The following is a 19,282-nucleotide window of genomic DNA, read 5'->3' on the forward strand; positions in this document are numbered from 1 at the left end:
TGATTTGAATGTGTTGAATTATGTGAATTTCAAACTGGAACAACGTAAATGTGAAATGTTGAATCTGCCTTTAAGAATGAAGTGGGCAAAACTCGCCGTAAATTTGTGAATTTTGCGAAAACGGAACATTTTTGGAACGAAAAAAAAGGTAAGCAGCCGTGCCATGAATATTTGGAATAAGTGAAAAGTGGAACGGAGTGAATCGGTTGAAGTATGTGGAACTAGTTAAGCGTCAAAAAAGTGAGCGGAAGATGTAGAATAATAAAGAACAGGAAAAACAATAGTGTGAAGGTCCTCACCTTCACACTAATTACGCACCTTGTCATGAATCGGAATGAAGCACGGCCAAAGCTCGCAACTCGAAGAAGACTGTCTTCGCGCTGCTACTTGTATTTAATTTTAAGGCAACCCGGAAGCGGAAATAAAAGCGATGCTTTTAACCCGAATCTCGAGTTTCTGCTCCCTCGTGGGGGGAGGTCAAATATTTGATGGATTTAATTTTGACATCTATTTAAACCCTAATTATCGTATAGGCCCGAATATAAAACGACCCCAATTATAAAACAAACCCCTCTTTTTCAAGACTTAAGTTTGAAAAAATACTTTTTGAACACCAAACTTAATTTTTATATAGAAAATAATTACACCTGAAAGAAATGATTATAACAATATATTCGAGAGAAAAAGCATGTTATTTTGCCTCATTCAAATCATGCAAATACTGTCTATCCAATCTTAATAAATGAATATTTAAATATGTAAACGAAAGTGCAATCACATTTGTAAATGAATGGCTTCTGGTTTTTGATGGAAATAAAGCAATCTACTGTGATAAAACAACAAAATTGCAATAACTGCATTAAGCATCAAAAGGTTTTGCAAAAATGCGTGAAAATGTTTTTTGTTGTTGTTGGTGGTGGTGGTCTTTTAAATTCGTTTTTTAGATGGTAATCATCACTCAACCATTCTTATGCTGTAAAAATGTATGAAGTTGTAAATATATTAAAAATACTAATTTTAAGAATGTCGCCAAATAGCAAAATTGCGTCATAGCCTGCGACACAGCACAGGTGAGTTGTAACCAAACAGGTGTTTGAGTGATGGGCCATGGATTCAAAAGGCAAAAAGGGAAAGATTGCTGATAAGAGCAGAGGCTTTAAGAAAGAATGGACTGAACTCTTTCCTTTCATTGCCAATGCTGAAGCATTGCCTGCATATTTGATTTGCAATGAGAAGTTGTCAAATGACAAGAAAAGGAATTTGGAGCGACATTTTCAGCTAAAGCATGCTAAATTTGTTGCCGATCACCCAGTTGCAACTGCGAGGAAAGGTGCAATTGCAGTGCTGGTGGAGAAATTTGAAGACCGAAAAAAACAGTTCCAAAAAGTAGATTGCATCTCCAAACTCTACTAAGTTTTGTTGCAGCCCAGGAGATAATAAAACGCGGAAAACCATTCACGAGTACATGAAGGATTCATTCATTAAAATATCAAAATGCCTATTTTCTGCCAAGGGTGTGTTCTTATTTGTCTTCCCATGTTTCAATAACTGAACTTAGCATCCTGCACACACAAGGCATTTTGCTCGAATATTGTCGACAAATTTGGAAAAAAAAAAAAATTCACCTCAAAGGTATGGCATCAAAACATTGATGAGAGAGAATATACCATATTTAAACAAGTTGTTTTTATTTTCTATATATCATTGTTTTGTACTGTACAGGTCATTCATACTGCTAATGATATACGTAGTAAATAGCAATTACAAGCATACTCTCATTACAAGCTAACCACCCTCACAGACATGCATCAGGTGCACACATCGATACCCACCCTGTCACACATTCTCCATGCACACACACCCACGCTCATAGGTACACTAAAACAAAAAATAAAAATGCAATTTTTTTTTTTTTTTTAGAACCACAAACTCCATATCCTCAGTCTACATTGACATCCCATCATTGTTCAGTTTGAAAATTAATAAAACATACACTTAATTAAATGGAATCATAAAAAACACAAGATGAAAAAAAAAAACAAGGAGTGTAGACAAAGATCCTAATCAACCTTTGTCTCCAAATCTATGAAAAAGGAAGTGTGATGGAGGTGGAAGAACCACAAGATGACATCACAACTGAGCAAGTCAATTAGCGATTTGACTTCATTTTCATGAAGTTTGCAACAAGATTTTAGAGGCTTTAAGTGTTCATTCAGTCAGGCAAATTAAAGATGAGCTTTTCAGTTTGCTAGGGTGCAGAATTGAACAAGGCAACACAAGCTTGTGTCATTAAAACAAGAGTATGCCGCTCACTTATGGCACATGTCGGAATAACAACAAAATGTGGAGGCGACATATAGTAGTATCTCATGAGTTTTGTCTCCCAAATCTCTTTCCTGTGCACTTTGGAACAGGGCGACTGTCTGAAATGCCACTGAACTAGAAAACCAAGGGCAGGATCAATATGACGATATGATTGCACGCTAAACCAAACAGTGAAGAGAAGGTGACCATGAGCCGTAATACTGACGGGAGGTGAAACTCACAGTTCCTGCTGCATATGTCAACCAATGATGTAACCCACGTACACAACATTAGGCGTCACAGTAGGTGTTAGTCATTGCGTTTTTTTTTTTTTTTTGGTTGTTTGTTTTGTTTTGAGTCACAAATGCAAAAAAAACCAAAAACCCTCACATTTGAACCCTGCTTTCACTCCCTGATCTCACACACACACGCACGCAGACACGCACACACAAAGGCCGTCACTCTTGGCAGTCCTCTGTGCGCCACTTCAAGAAATCCTCCTTCCTTGCATCCGGTTTGATCTGATTACGCATGCCGCCAAGCAGATTAGAAGTGGCTTCTGAGGCCACTATGAGCGGGCGCACCACGGTGGGCGGGATCTGCCGCAAGACGCCGCCCACCGCGCCGGGAAGACCTTTCTGTTCGTGCCCACGGGATGCTACATCGCAAAGGGTCTGAGCTGTGTCAATCACTCCCTGGAGAGGGAAACAAGCATATGTTTGTATAAGAACAAAACTACTAATGACGAATTCCAAAATATTTCCAACGACTCGTTCTCAGTGTGCTTCTGGGTGGCATAAAAAGTCAGCGACTGAATTGCTATGACAACATAAACTTGTGTTGGGGTTACGCCGCCCGATTTAACCAAAAAGGTCTCAATCAGTCTGCCCTGACATTCAAAAGTTTGTTACTAATAGTGCCATCAAGGAAAAGCTCAGTCGTTTGCCATGCGTAACATCATGGTAAACTGTCCAATTGTCCTACACACCTCTCTGACAGTGTCGTACGCCTTGGCGACGCCCTCTCGGAGGTCAGCGGGTTGGGCTGGGCGGCGTGGCCGACTGGAAGGGGCCCGTCCCTCTGTGACGGCGTAGCGGTTCAAGGGAGGCGTCGGGGACAGGATGTCGTACACCGTTTCGGCCGTGGCCTGCAAAATTGGAGCATGGAGCAGCATTCAAATGACTGAATTTTATTGATCTCGCAGGCAGTGGAAACGTATGTGAAATTGTGGCCGTGATATGTGGTTTGCCCATGGGGTTAACATGCCTTGTGATAAACTATAATGTTGACAGTTAGGGTTAAGAGAGATTAGCACGTCTGCCTTGCCGTCGAGAGGTCCTCCCAGGTCGAAGCTTGAGCCTTAATCTGCCCTGTGATTGGCTGGTGACCAGTCCCAAGTGTACCCGGGATGCATGTGCTGCTAAAATACCTGAATGGCCTGCACCAGCCTGTTGCTGAGTTCCAATGCCGCCGACGCTGTGGATGTGCCAAAGGAGGCGGCCCCTCTCTGGAGACCTCGGATAATCCGCCCGTCTTTCCTGTATTGCTCGATGGGCAGCCAGAAGAGATCTCTCACCCCGTGGACTGAAGAAAAAGTCAACAATGAAATCATACACTCGAGATGACACACAATTCAATATGTGATGGAAACATCTCATTCTGAAAAGGTGCACTCACACAGCTGGACAACCGAGTGCATGGGGCCGACGCCTCCAAGAATGCCCGGCAGCTGATTCTTCCTGATGTCCGCCAGCCATTCACTGACAGCGTACTGGATCACTTTGTCAACACCCAGGAGGCTGGATGAGAGAGGGCAGAGTAATTGAGGCCATAGGAAATATTTACATTCTAATCATTTATGTTCTTGAAACAACTTGATTAAAGCCCAATTCACAAACAAAAACGTGGTTTCCGCTTTCACTCTTATATAAAAAAAAATACACATATCACTGAACAGCATGACCACTCTAATTATGTCTCACAAAAATGTTAGCAATCAAAATATACCCGTGTCGACAGCAGAGCCTCTTCAGCTTCAGTTCGGAACAATTCAACTGAGCCAGACCAATCAGAATCCCGGCAAAGGTTCCCTGTGAAAGCAGAGCAGGGTTACTGTGACAATACAATACTTGGGACGGGTAGCTGAAAAATTGAAACTGTGTATGGGAAGAACCTGTTCGATGACCACGTGTTTGCCCTGATAGTCCAGCCAGATAGGCACTTCGGAGGTGAAACGAAACTCGCTGGGAGACAGACGAGCGAGAAGCAGCGTTACGATGAGAATGGTCAAATTCAGGCTGAAATCAAAAGCTGCGCTTGGCAATACCGAAAGTAGATCGGCTGCTCGGAGGAGGAGGTAGAGCCGACTGAGGAGGAGCTCTGCTCGCTGTGAGTAGTTTCTACTGAAGACGTGAGATCCAATCCCAAAGCGCCGCCTGTCTCCACTTCTTCTGACGCTTTCTGGGAGGCATCCGCTCTCACTGGAAGGACAAGTAACACAGGCATAAGACACCATTTATCGTGACAACAAACACTTGTCTTGTGCACTCGCTAGATGGAGTATACCTTCAGATGCGGGATCCACAGGGTGGTAGGGGTTCACAGAACAAGCTAAATTGCTGAAAAAGTCCTTCAAGAAGAACAATGCATCCTGGACAGCAGATGGACAAAGAAAATAAAGCGCAACATTGGCCATCATTAGACGTGGAACCAAAAGTGTGGCCCTAAAATTCACTGCTAATGTACTGCTATCTGAACAAATGTAATAATATAGAACTCAATCAAAATTCAATGGTGAAAAAAACAAACAGAAACCAGATTTGAACTCCATTGTTTCCTAAAGCTAAAATGAAAATTTCCCCCAATTTAATACTGGGGAAACTGTCTGGACAGAAATTAGCTTTCCTGTTGCGTTACCTGGTCAATGTTAAGTCTGAGTGGCAGCAGGCTGACTCGGAGGCAACACTCTGGACCACCAAAACCAGATTCGGGACAAACTTGCAGGGCCTTTATGGTCAACTAATCCAAATTAAAGAAAAAAAATATTGAGATGCCATCTTGGTGGAAACATTCGAGAGGGCATGACAAATGTTCTCGCAGCTCACCATGTTGGAATGGGCTCTTCGGGGCATGCTCTCGCTCGTGTAGAGGTAAAGGAATTTGTTGATTTGCGAGGAAGCCAGGCGGTCGCGAACCTCGAGCTCCTGGACGATGAAAACCTGCCTGGAGATGGGCTGCTCCCCTCCCGGACTGACCCCGACGGACGCAGAGGTCTCACCGTCTTGTCCGGCAACCGCCAGCGGGTAGGACTCATGCTGGAAGGACACCTGGGAACCGGAAACAAGAACTGCATGTCAAGTTACTTAGGCAAAATGTACATTTCAGGTCTAACTATCCCAATATTGGATTTTTTTATCCATTTGTGGGTACAGTGTATTATGCTTATACTTTTCCGCAACATCACAGCTTTTTTGGGGGATGCATTTGTGCTGCAGTTGGAATTTATATCCACATCTTGATTCCGATACGACGTTGCCACATACTGACACATTATTTCTCTTACTAACATTTAATGGTATCCCAGGCAAATCTCTACAATGGTCCAAAAAACATTTGGATGTGCAATACTCACCTTGGTGAGTTGGATCTCCATGAGGAGTCCATGCTGACGGCCGCTACCTCCAGCCCACCGCCACGAGTTCTGGGGACGAGAAGAACCCGCGGAGCGAGATGGCGAGCTTCGGGCACCAGACGGGACGGATCGACCCCTAGTGAAAGAAGGATCGTAATAAAAATTAATCTGATGATTTAAATAGGGTATCTTCTGTTGAGTATTTCTAGAATTGCCTATTCTACCAACTATCTCATCATTTGATTGGATGAATTTCACTTATGGGAAAAATTACATTTCCACGACACTATCTACCGACCTATCTTACCTATTTCCATGCTGGCTGTGTATAGACGAGAGCTTGGAACCAAAGTCTTTGCCGCCATAGAGATGCCACACCACAGAGATCTCCCGCAGCACCACCCGGCTTTGTGGTACGGGGAAGCGGCTGGGAGCGCGAAGCAGGTCGGAGCTTCCTCGCGGCCTGGAGAAGTGGCTGTCCTTCACGTGGATGGGACCCTCGACCAACACCGTCACCACGGGTTCGCCGTCTCTAGGCTACAGGATGACACCAATGAAGTCTCTGTTGTGAATCTATAAAGCACTAAGGATTCACTATGTATATGAATGGTGCTGTACATGCAAACTTGTCTTGTTTTTGTTCCTTTTTTTATTTAGAGATTTTTGAAATGTGTCAAATTGGCATAATTTGGCAACTTTTGACAAAGCTTTTGTGTGTGACAACTAATTGTAGTGCTTTGTGGAAATGTGTCATAATAGGTCATATTTAAAATTTGAATACATCATTGTCTTAGAGACTCACAGCAATGCCCATGCCAGGAGCCTCCAGGATGCAGAAGTCATCGTTGTCAGTGGAACCCTCTGAACCTTCGTCTTCCATCATATCAGCCTGCGCCTCGGTTGCCGTGGTGACCTGAATGTCGAGCTCCTCCTCCTCCTCCAGCACAGAGAGATCATGTCTGGAGCCCTCGCCAGGGAACAAGTAGACCGAGACGGGCGATCCTCTCGGCATGGAGGGCGAGCCTGAACAACAGACACACAATTCCGGGGTTCCATCGGCATTCGTATGCTGAAAAGTGACATCCAAATATTTTTGCAGAACCTGGATCTATTCTCTCTTCTTGGTGGCTCTTGTCGGTGTCTATCAAGGCATCAGTCAGATCACACTGGTTAATCTCAGCGGTTTCAGCAGCAGGGCATGGCAGCACAGACGCGGGGCTCTCAGACAGCTAAAGACAAAAAAAAACATCTCATAAATTTCCTTCAGATCTTTTGTTGTCATCTAAACAACCTAGCCTTACCGGTAGTTTCTGACCGGCTATTTCCGTAGGGGAGGTGTGTCGGGGCGGTGGATGCAGGTCACCCTGGGAGACGAGGTACTGCAGTATGTTGACCAGGGCAGCGCACGAATCGGCACACGCGTGGACATGAACTACATTGTTGGAACATCGTAGCTCAAACAAAGGCTGGGCCTGGAAAAGAGTGGATATTGGGGGAGGAAGACTTTAGAATTCACCATGCGTAGATAAGCACATTTTTGAAAATGAGAACCACTTAATTACTGTTAATAGACCACTGAATAATGTGATATGTGGGGGGGGGGGACAAATGTCTGCAGTTAAGAGGCGCTCACCAGCTTGCCCGTGTCACTGCCTTTCCACGTCGTGATGGCGAGCTCGAGCAGGTCCATGTCCAAAACACAAATATAGTCTGTGTGACACAAACAAAAGAAAAAAATCAAAATAAAATATTGGCTTCAATGTCAAGGGTCTTTAATAAAGGATGTTGCTAATTTTCAAAAATGCTCTCTTGTTTGGATCCAAGTGCACCCAATGTTGTGGCTGGCAATATGGATATCCAGAAAGTATCCACAGCACTTCATTTTCCCACATTTTGTCAAAGCCGTTTTCCAAAATAAACTAAATTATTTTTGTCCTGAAATTTTTACACTCAACTCCTCATTAGGACATCAGATCTTTTGTTTTTGTGAGAACAAATAAAACAAAACAAAACTAACACCAAGTACACGGGCATGTGTTTTCTTTTATGTTATCATTATTTTTAACACATTTGCAACAGATTCAAAAGCATGCTTTCAATGTGGTGACTATGGGGAGGGATATGTTGAATTTTGAGAGATTCTTTAAATTCCATCTTGCAATTAGGCTTAAAAAATAAACTTTTCACATGCACTGTGAATGTTCTACATTGTGTGACGCACCCTTCCTCAGGTCCACTACATCGCTATCACATTTGTCAGAGAGGTAGAGGGCGGAGTCATCCAAGATGAATCTAAGAGAAGTGAAAAAAACAACAACAAAAAACTTCAAAGCTAGTTTGGAGGGCAATGCCAAGTTCAGACAACAGAGGGCGTGTTTTACCTGAGGTGAAAGGTGGCTGTGTCTACAATGATATTACTGGACAGGGAGAAGGACTCTGCTGTGAGCAACATCCGTAGAGGCAAATAGAGTGGCCTAGCGAACAGAGTGTTGAAAGGATTTAAGCAGAGATTGGTGTTAAACTGCAGGTCCAAGTGTACAATTCCTAAAGAGTTTTCATCCTGGGGATACATTCCGATACCCCTCGTGTATTTGAGCCCAAGAAAAAGTCACAGTGATTACCTGTAGTCAACTGCACATGTAGCCAGATGCGTGTGGAGGACGGTAATGACAGCGGGTGCAGTGTATCCCAAAATCGGGTCATCAATGACATCCAGAAAGTCAACCAACTGGAACAAAATAGTTTTAAAATAAAAATAGCCTTTCTACACACTTATCAAGAACAAATTTCAGAATATAGGTGATTAGTGTCTAGCGGGGAATTCTTGTATCCATAGCTCTGGTTCAAATGGTCCAATTCAACTGGGGTTACCTGCTCATGCCAACTGTGATTGGTCTGCGCCACGTGATGCCGCATGGTGGCGCCCTGAAGTCGAAGGGCAACAAGGAATTCCTAGCAGGAGACGAAGCAACGTCCATTTAATTTCAGCAATGCGACAGGTAAATAACGATATTTACCGTGCGCCGAGAGGACATACCTTGACCTTCCTCAGCGGGTCCAGAGTGATTTTGATGGCCGTGGACAACATCTGTGGCTCCGCCTCCCGGCCGCTCACGCTGCTGACACCCACCTCAGTGGGGTAGATGGTTGGGTGCAAATACTTTGGGGAAATGAAGTTGGGCACTTCTATCCGTAGCGGAATAGCCGTGTCTTTCACGACAGCTACAAAAAAGAAAAGTGGAATTTTTCTTGAATGCATAATTCAGAGGGAATCCATTTTGTCATTCGGACTGCAGGCGAGCTACTGTGAACTTTTGACTTCCTATTGCATTTTTGGTACATATGGTGGTCATGTTGGACAGATGTTAGGATTATCAGGGGATCCTTGGAAAGAGTCTCGGTTTTAGAGCCTTGAAGTTATTATCATCATTTGTAATGATGTGATAAACGTGTGCACACCTTTATGGTAGAGCTCAACTCGTTGACTCTCCAAACACAAGAAACTGAGATTGGGATCATTCTGGTGCTGCGCTACACTGAACATCTTCCCTCCTTCCAGGTCGAGCACAATTTCTCCATGACTCTGGTCCTCCTGTGTTCATTTCACCAATTGAATGTGACATTTAGTGAAGTAGGTTATTTCCTGTGATAAAGCTTTTCAACCACCTGACTTGCCTTCTTGTCTGTCCTGGCTTGGAGGCGACCTTTGCCAATGTTGACAGTGAGCGAGAGGAGGCTGAGGTTGTGGTTCGGATTATGCTGGAGCGCTAACTTTCTCCTTCCTGATGGTTCACTGGCCAAACAGAACTGAGGCTCATCTTCTTCTGAGTCGGAGTCTTTAGCACCAGGAGGAGAAAGGAGAATGCACGTATTTGTCATTACAAATGAGACGAACTTTTAAGTCTGGCAGGACTGTGAGCCTGCTTACGACTACATTGAAGTACTAAATTAGACTCGGGTGAGAATTTTCGCACGTTTCAGTGTGTGAAAACTTTCAAAAATAACTCACCAAGTCGAAAGGCCGACTTGCAGAGTTGGAATTCGTCGTGCTGTTGGTGACTGGGCATGGGGCTGTGGGCTGAGGATGGGGCGGGGGGAGGCGGCTCCCACATCAGCAGATCATTGTTAATCCTGTGCAAAGACGTTCAGTCTTGATGATGGTAGTGAAAGAAAACACAAAATGCTAAAACATTGGCAGCATGAAAAATACTTTATTTTTTTCAGTTATAGTTTTCCCCACTGGGCATAGATTTAAATGTTTCAGATCATCAACTTGTGCTTCAGCAGATGATGGATACAACCACACTACCTGTTGTAGATGCTTTGGAACGCTTGCTTGCTGGGAAAAAGGACGTAGGCCAGTGGAAGCCGAATGTCCACGGCACACTGAGACTGGGCTACACATTGGGCCTGAAACTGACTCATCTCCTCGGGGTCTGCAGGGATCACCATCTACAGAATCGGGGGTGAATGGGCCAGTCGGAGATTGCGTTGGATCGAAATGTTTCACAGGTAAATTTGTTGCGGGGTGTCTCACCTCCTCCGTCTCGAACATGGTGCGGTTGGAGGAGAACGGAGAGCTTGTTTTATCGTTGAGCTCACAGTGGCTTTCAAAGAAGGCAGCTCCCAGGTCTTGGGCGAGGCCCAGGTTCAGGCCTGCCAGACCCACAGCCGCTCCCTGCGCTTCACCTCCATGCACCCGTACAGATAGCCTAACAGATGGACATTTGAAGCAATATGTTCAAGTAAAGTTGAATAGTCTGTACAACCCCTGATGTAAAACATTATTCACTCTACAAATAAATGATAATGGTGACCTCTCACCTGGGCAGAGAGTCATGGCTCCTCTTCACTCTGATGCAGGGGAAGGGGCCTCCCTCCCAGCCCTCGTACGACCCTGATTAAGAGAAAAAGACGCAAGTGTGGCCAGTAAGTGCAATGTGTGTTACGTAACTGATGAATAAACCTACATGAATTAATCACGCGTGCTCTCACCATGCAGGTCTGTAAAGGAGGCTTCCAGCAACTGAGTGAGGCAGGGGGCCGAAAGCTGACCCTGGTTGGGCTGCCCGCTCTGGAGGTCCGGCGCTTCCTGGTGCCTGAGCTCCAGCTCGGTCAGCTCCAACACCAGTGTCTCCTCCCTCACCGCCCTCTGGCTCATGGGCTGGCGCTCAGATAGGGGGCGCAGGTCCGGAATGGGGAAACGAAGTCTGACGACGGCGTGCGGGGCGAGGAGGGAGAAAGAGGAGTACAGCTCACTGCTCCGCATCTGAAAGAAGACCACACAATGACGCCACCGAGGAATTTTGGTCACACACAGGGAATGGACGTGGGTCAGATCCCACCTGGAGGTTATCGGGTCCAGCTGGCTCCGCAGGACAGCGACGGAAGGCATTGTTCAGATTCCCCAGTCGACTGATGATGTCCAGGTCCAACTCGGTGCTGAGATCTTCCAGCTCCACTCGTGCCACGCTGTCACACCGAACCACCCGCTGTTTACCCTGTGATTATTTAGCAGATTACCATGCTGTAACATGTACTATGTTGCTTCTTATGTACTATAATGCCATGTGTCTCAAGGCCTACATTTTTTAAAAAATATCACATTTAGTTTTTTTGCTGAATAGATTTCTCATGGCACAGCAGTTGAAAATAACTGCACTTGTGGCTGAGTGTGTGTCTGAATACCTTCCTCAGGTGTTTCTCAGTGAGGCTGTAGTGCAGCTGGGCACACGGTCTGGCTGCGACTCCCACAGTGAACATGCTGGCTTTCTGGAATTGGAGCAACTAAAAAAAGAAAAAGAGATGTCTGTTACAGTTTTAGCATTGCCGTAAATGAGCAATTCTATTGAGAGAATTGGATTACCTCACTGTACTGGGGCTTGTTGTTCTCCCAGAGACATTCCAACATTTCTAGTCTGCTGAAGGAGACGTCGGAGGTCACCGCTCGACTGTGGCGTCTCCCGCTGCGCATCTCACAGGAAACCTGCACCGCTGCTCCCGTCACTCTGAGGGGAGACAGACAGTTCAGACCACAGCAATCGCCTGAATACTAATACATAATACTTCAAAACAAACATCCATCGCACACCCACCCACTAAAGACAAAAATCCACATTATAACGAGACCATATAAAAGCTGTTATTTACATATGTAGTTTGAACCCACAAATGCTTATTAGAGTTATTTTTAAAGAAAATATTTGGGGTTTACACCTTGATTTTTTTTCAAGAGTGCATATCTATGGACATCAATTAAACACAGATTTTTGCTACTTACAGATTAGCCCTGTTGCTATCGTCAGCCAATCGCCACTGTATTTATATGTACAGTATATTAATGCCAAAATCTCTCATCCCCCCCACTGCGCAAAAGAATAAAACAATTGCTACTATGCCCCTCTATAAGTAGAAACGATGCACAAAAATGTCCGAGATATTTAGGGCCGTGGTAGGTGAACTGATGCGTTCATGTTTTTCTACCTGACGTGCGAGTGAGGGCAGGCTTTGGCGAACCCGCTTCTTAGGTGGTGAAAGTCTCTCTCGCCGAACATGCTGTCCTTAAAGGAGGCAAGCTCTTGGAAGAAAACCTGGGACATCTGAGCCAATGAAGGGCCGTTGTCCGGCTTGGCGGGCGGGTCGTCCTGCAGCATGGTTAGAGTGAGTCCGCCCAAAGTCAGACGAAGCAAGGCGTCGGGCTTCAGCTGCTCAGCATTGCTACTTTGAGAACGACCTACATGGTGGTTTGAATGGAGGGCACATCATGTTATGGAGGGGGAAAAATGGAACATATTACACTCAACATACAATTCTAACTGTAACTTGGTAGCTTAGTCTGAATATTTGTTTGGGACATCATTTTGCTTTAATTCCATATAGCATTTTAACTGACATATTCACACTTGCAACCCTTCACTTTGTCATAACAAGCCATATCTGTACTTTAATAAACCTCTACAAATGACAAAAAACAAATCCAGTCAGCAATTCTAGAGAAATTCTGCAGAGTCTTTCTCTTTTTAACCCAAGCACGTGTACGTCTACTTCAATAGAGTGTGACTACTTGGCCTGTTCTGGTCATCAGTGCAGTGACGTTACCTCTGATTCGATGACTTCCTTGTGGTAGACTGGAGAGACAACCTGCTACTGGGTAACGTCTGGGACAGCTCATGAGGCCCTAGAATGGGAGAAAAAAAAACCTTTAATATCAAGACAATTATGAATAGAAATGGGCCTTCTGTGTTGAATCTAAACCCCAAACAAAGGTCTTCTCTTTGTCAACACTATGCGAGAACCACTAACAAAAACGCATACGACAAGGGTTGGGTCTTGTTTTTTTCAAACTGGTACAAATACTGTACCTTTAAAAAACAGATACTGAAACTGACAGAATTGTATGCCAAGCACTTAGGGTACAATATTGTGGAGTACACTACTTGAAATATTTTTTAACAAAATCCAATTTGCCGATGTCAATTCCCTACAAACTGAAGTTTGAAAGTCCAAAACATTTGGAAAGGGTTGGCCACAAGATACTGTACATACGCAGAAACCATATTTGTGCTGTAATTTGAGCAGCAGGTCAGGCGGATATCAGGTCTTTAAAACCATCAGTATCATAGTGGGATAGCATCTTAGCGCTCAACCCCCCACATGATGTGTACCTGTGCAGCCAGTGCTCCAGGTTGAGAGAGGCTCGCCAGACTGTGCGTGGAAGAGTCCATATCACTGTCTGACAACTCGCTGCCAGAGCGCATCGACGTCACACTGCTGCTCATCCCCGCGGGACCCATAGAATAGAACATTTCTGCAAAGACACACAGCTTAAAACATCACGAGGCCTTTTAATTTATCAGTGCGATTAATGGGGGGGGGGGGGGGGTGTACGTGTACGGTACGTGAGCGTTTGCTGTCAATATCCCGTACCTCCATTTTCCAGAGTGGTGACATAGGGCTCCAGATCGCACTCTGCATCCCAGTCCGTCTCTCTGGGACTGGAGCCCAACTGCTTGCTGAGATCTTCTTCGATCAGACGCAGGTCGTCCGAGTCTAGCGGGCGGTTGCGCACGCCACCCAGTTTGGTCTCGGACTCTAAAGGGAAGCGAACACGCCAAATGGAATGCGTGCATTTCGGGCATCCCCACATGCAGGTTTTTGCATGTCTTGCGTCAGTGTAAACACAGAAACAGCCTCCATAAAAATTGTAAAGTAAATCCAGCCTGTGGAATAGTGAGATGAAGCCCATACCTGTTTCTATGCAAAGAGCTGCCAGCAGGTCAGTCAGGTGAGTTATCTGAGCTGGAGACAGAAGCATGTGGACACAGCCCACCTTCCCATCCAACTCAAACTGGACACCAGAAGGGACACAAGCAAACAAATGTCACACCAAGCAAAAGTTTGGCAGAAAAATTGTGTGTGGGGGGGAAACAAGAAGCCAATTGCTTGCTCCAAGCTGTTTTCTCGCCACTCCCAGGTGAAATTTAAATGTAAAAACACACACACACCTTTGGTCCAGGCAACATGTCGTTCTGCTTAATCTTGATTGTGGTCTCGATGAAACCTGAGCAGCTGCCTATAAGCAAGGGCTGAGATGGGGAAAGCGTCAGAGGCTTCCCTTTTTCTTCAACTTGCTCATCATCGTCATTTTCCTCCTGCTCCTTCTCTCCCTCACTGCAAGTGTCTGACTCCGTCTTTTTCTCCTCAGGAACTTCCTTGAGGAGAAACAAACAGCATTTGGTGAAAGATTGTTCTGCCAGGGTTGTCTTATTTGTTTGTCTCAGTAAAAAAGTAAAACCAATAACTAACATACTTTTTAACAATTATGTAATGAGGAATAAATCAAGAATTGGCTTGCGCAACCCTTTGTAACGTTTTAAAGCAAACACTTAAAGCACTTGATATGTTCTGCTGTTCTACGTTGTGTTACAATGGCACTGGAATGCAAAATTGTAATGATAGTTAAGTAGGGGTGTAACGCTTCATCAATACACATCGATTAATTGATATAATCCTCTACGATTTGTTGGCATCGATGCTAAACGTAAACATCGATCTACATCGCCCGTTTTTGACCTGGGACATTAGACGCGACTTTATTTTCAAATCCAGTTCATTGTTGCTTGCTTCCTCTTTCCGGGAGCAGTGCGCGGCGTGTTGTGAGCAGAGCAGGCACGTGAAAGGGGAGGCGACAACTAGTACGCGGCTCCTGGGCTGGTGCTATGGCTAGTGTCCAAGAAGACGAGGAAATTCGCTCCCCTTTGGGCTTCAAGTCTTTCGTTTGGAAGCACAGTACGAATTGTTATAAATCAGGATATTGTTCTATATCGATCGTAGAGCACTATATCGTGATGTATTGTGAATGAATCACAGCAGGCTTTAAGATATCGGCAAATATCGTATCGTACTTCTTTGTATCGATATGATATCGTATCGTTACAAAACCCGCGATTTAGACCCCTAAAGTTAAGTGTTTATATGAGTGGAAAAACAATAGAAGTCTGAACAACTGACACCGCAAAAATTCTTTTTTTTCTAAATTGGGGGTAAAATAGCAACCTGCCAATAAATTTTTTAAAAAATATACATTTGATCATTTTAAAAAATAGTTATTGTAGAGCTTTTTTCCAAATTGCATATAGTTATTTTAACTCACCCAGAGTAGTGAAATGACATAAATGAACGAACGAATAAATGAATAGGGCATCTGTCCATCCCAGACCCCCAAATAAATTATGAGATTTGTCACGCACAAAATATTTTGCTTAGGGGCTCCAGCCAGTCCTGAGTTTTAGGTCACGAACGCAACACAATCCAATAAAACCCCTTAATCATGGCAGTAAATGAGCGTGCCTCCTTGTGCCGTGTGACTACATATTCTTATGCTACCTAGAAAATTCCTTCAATGCGTGCCAGTCGTAACCTTGTATCTAGAGACAGCTGCACAGTCTCTGTTACCTGCTCCGTGCCAATGCAGTCGTAGAGGAGCTGAACGGCACTCAACTGGAGGATCTTTTGCAGGAAGGCGGGTGGCTGGTGGATGTCAACAGGCACGGCAGTCTGGTTGGATGGGTCGCGCACCGCCTCGTCAAAGTACTCCAACCTGATCATTGAGAACACCACAACGCTCTAATGAATGATCCTGTATTCACAAAGAGAGCCTGAAGGACTTTGTCAAGATGCCATAACTACAAAAAAAAGCTCAACAGAATCAAAGAAGGGGTTGTTCAAATAAAAAACGTTCACATTCGCATGATTTTAGATATTAAAAAACACAACAAGACGCTTTCAGTCCAAACACAAGAATGCTAAACTAACAAAGTGTGGAATCATCCAGGATAATAGTAAAATGTAACAGTCAAAAGGGGTACTATAACCCTATACCCTGTACTATAAGCAAATCCATACCCTATGGCGACATTCCACCTTTGAACACTTTCTCACCTCACAACCTTAGCACAGTGCAAATATTATTTCTCCCAGGAAGGACTGATAAATGTTTTACCAGACACACGGGCGGAGATGAGGCGCAAACAAGTGGCAGCCATAAACGTACACATAATACATAAAAAAAAGAAGATAAACTTGTTGAGCGGGCAGAAACCTATTCCGCATTTGAATTTGTGTGGCATATTCCGATTGTGTTTACCATTTCCCTTTACTGAGCAAATACATTTCGAGGTTCGTTAGTGAATATGAAGCTTCAAGACACTTCATGTTGTTTATTGAGCCCTCGAGAAGGCACTCTAGTCAACATAGGGGCTGATACCTTGCCATTTCTTAAACCCCTTGCTTTAAACCAACAGTGTCATCTAGAGGAGTCAGAAAAGTACAACTGGTTCATGAAGCAAATATGACGCCTCATTTTCACATCACTCGTTTTTGTTAGCTGAATGCTACAGGATATTCATCAGAATTACACAAAATAAAACAATGAGATATTTCACTATGTGTAGTGAAATTGACTTCTATACTATTTGACATTTGGAAATTAACTTCGAAAATAATATTCTATTAATCGAGCTGCCTCTGTGTACTTTGTTACTTGAACTGAATGGACAAGTTGCTATGAGGCAGTAGAATCACAAGATTTCGCCCAGACATCCCAACATCTTTCCCAGATGTTTCCTTGGTCAGCCATCTTCACCATTGCTGACAGAAAGAAGAAATCTGCGAATCCATCAAACAACACACAAGAGCAGTTTACCGTTTGATGTGCACCTCTAAGGCAATGCCTGTTTCCAGATCCAGGGGCTGGTGCTCAATGCGTACGATGGTGTCCAGGAGCGTCACTTTAATACGACGAAGGACTGCGCGCACACGCAAACAAACAAGATGAGCAGTGCCGTGTGCTAAGATGTGGGCTGGCGTTAAAGCTTCCACACTTGAAACCCACCCGTCTCTATGGTTTGTGCAAACATCTCCAGCCCCTCAAGCGGGGCCGGCGGCTCCTCGGACGTCTCCGGGGGGTCCTTCAGGCACTCCTGGGCCAGCTGCATACTGGAAGTCATGCTGGATGACCAGCTTTGCGAGTCCCAGCCGCCACCTGTGTACAAACGCCACCATGACACAACGTACACCTGCACAATCAGAAGAGCTATACATATATAAAATAGAAAAAAAATCACATTTGGGTTCAATTTGTTAGGATGACTGCGCAATATTTTTTCAACTGAAAAATCTCCATGCATTTTTAAATGATTACATTTTTTATTTTATTCCTCAATGCCCCCACCATGTCAATTGAGATATGTGTTGTTTTGCATAGCCGGCATGCAATGTCATGACAAGGGTGTTGTTTCTAGTTGTGTATTAAATAATTGCCACTTTCGGTGTTAAATTGTTGTTTGGTTGCATCGCTCACTGTGCATAATAAGTCTGCTTAGCCGACTCACCGATTCTGTACTTGGGTCTGCATGTTATCTGGAGGCCGGACACTTCCAAGGTGCAGTGGTCTGTGAGCAGAGCTTGCCAGGGGATGGTCACCGTGATGCTGCTCACAAAGCCATCCACTATCTCCAGTGGAGCACCCAGGTTCTCCAGAAGCTCATTGACAGCCTGAAGTGGTGACAAATATATGACAGATCAGGTGACACACACAAATGGAAAAACACATTGGCTCATCATTTCCCTAAAAATAAAGAGAAAATGCTGGTTAGGAATTTTTCAATGTTAGTTTGAGTTTGGAAAAAGAATTGACAACATGAGTGACTGATAAACCCGTAAGACTGATGACAAGTATGAAGTCCAACTGGACGGGTACTAAATGAACTGATAGATAATAGAAAAACGTGGGTATATTTCTACACACCCTGGAAACAAAAGGTGATCCTACTCTAAATAAGCACGTGTACGACTTTCGCGTTGCCACGTTGTGTAGAAATCAACCTAACTAGACAGACAAGAGAGGCAGAAAACAAGAGAAGAGTTTTTCGAGTGTTTGCTCCAAAAAATGCGAGCTGTACTGCCAGAGCATGACGTTGACGAGATTGTTGTTGTTGAACACTGGCGGTGGCGTTGCGAAACAGCCAGAGTCAGAGTGAGTGAAAAAAACACACACACACACGCACACACTCACGCAGCAAACCGTGTTGTTTGGTCACCTTTCCGAAAAACTCACCCAAACGTCGAGGTTGATCTGTTTGATGACCCCGCTGCCATTGTACAGGTCCAAGCCCAGTTGCTCCAAGCTCAGGCGCTCCTGCAAAAAGTGGCCAAGGTAGTGCTGGAGGAGGTACCGACAGGCCCGCTTCTTGATGGAGCCCGACCAGGGGAAGAGCCAGTGAGACATGGGCCCAACGAGAACGGGGGAGAGGGAGCGAGAAGTGGCGGCGGAGATCGAGTACGACCGCAGTCCTCGGGAAACTGCATAACAGGCGAACGCGAGAGGAAGCAGAAGCAGGAATGAGCCACAGCTAGCTGCGGGGGGCTATGGAAGGGAAAACTGTAACTACACTTCTCCCTGGCGCGACATAAAAACTCGAGGGGGAAAAAAAGATATCCTTTGTGAGTTACGAGACTTCCCCCGAGACTACGACTCGCTCGCTAGGTCGTCAGACCGTCACCTTGTTGGCTCATGTTTCCGACGCGTTTTGGGTCGCAATGGAGCGACAGGTCCTGGTGGCTAGTGTCTTTCTCTTCTTTCAGGGGGTTGTTTATTGTTATCATACGCCAACTGACGGTACGGCAAAGATGCCTGCGTCATCGTGACGCGACCCGGAAACCCGGAGCGAGATACGCGACGCCATCTTTGTAAGGGCAGAAAAGAAAACTTTATTTAACCTGTGGAATAAAATAGAATTATCACACCCCGTCGTAATTTTTATTTAATTGATAATTAAATAATATAAA

The 19,282-nt window shown here is 44.6% G+C and overlaps 1 protein-coding gene across 1 annotated transcript; it reads right to left on the reverse strand.

Moving 5' to 3' along the window:
* Positions 1-1,664: 1,664 nt before the first annotated feature.
* atg2a (autophagy related 2A) lies at positions 1,665-19,088 on the reverse strand. Its single transcript, XM_061282787.1, has 42 exons — positions 18,552-19,088; positions 17,827-17,989; positions 17,328-17,477; positions 17,139-17,241; positions 15,890-16,034; positions 14,440-14,646; positions 14,183-14,282; positions 13,862-14,026; positions 13,600-13,742; positions 13,034-13,112; positions 12,419-12,668; positions 11,802-11,943; positions 11,624-11,722; positions 11,281-11,436; positions 10,931-11,204; positions 10,760-10,832; positions 10,473-10,647; positions 10,245-10,387; positions 9,945-10,066; positions 9,611-9,771; positions 9,395-9,527; positions 8,973-9,157; positions 8,807-8,887; positions 8,557-8,663; positions 8,317-8,409; positions 8,157-8,227; positions 7,569-7,645; positions 7,237-7,407; positions 7,038-7,164; positions 6,738-6,958; positions 6,243-6,472; positions 5,936-6,071; positions 5,409-5,630; positions 5,221-5,322; positions 4,870-4,954; positions 4,631-4,784; positions 4,478-4,547; positions 4,312-4,394; positions 3,982-4,103; positions 3,734-3,888; positions 3,293-3,451; positions 1,665-2,999 (listed from the first exon to the last, which is right to left on the reverse strand). The coding sequence occupies exons 1-42, from the start codon at positions 18,720-18,722 to the stop codon at positions 2,763-2,765; spliced, it is 6,042 nt and encodes a 2,013-aa protein (XP_061138771.1). The 5' UTR covers positions 18,723-19,088; the 3' UTR covers positions 1,665-2,762.
* Between the last annotated feature and the right edge of the window lie 194 nt (positions 19,089-19,282).

The sequence above is a fragment of the Syngnathus typhle genome, linkage group LG1 (genome assembly GCF_033458585.1).
Source record: "Syngnathus typhle isolate RoL2023-S1 ecotype Sweden linkage group LG1, RoL_Styp_1.0, whole genome shotgun sequence".
Taxonomy (NCBI): domain Eukaryota; kingdom Metazoa; phylum Chordata; class Actinopteri; order Syngnathiformes; family Syngnathidae; genus Syngnathus; species Syngnathus typhle.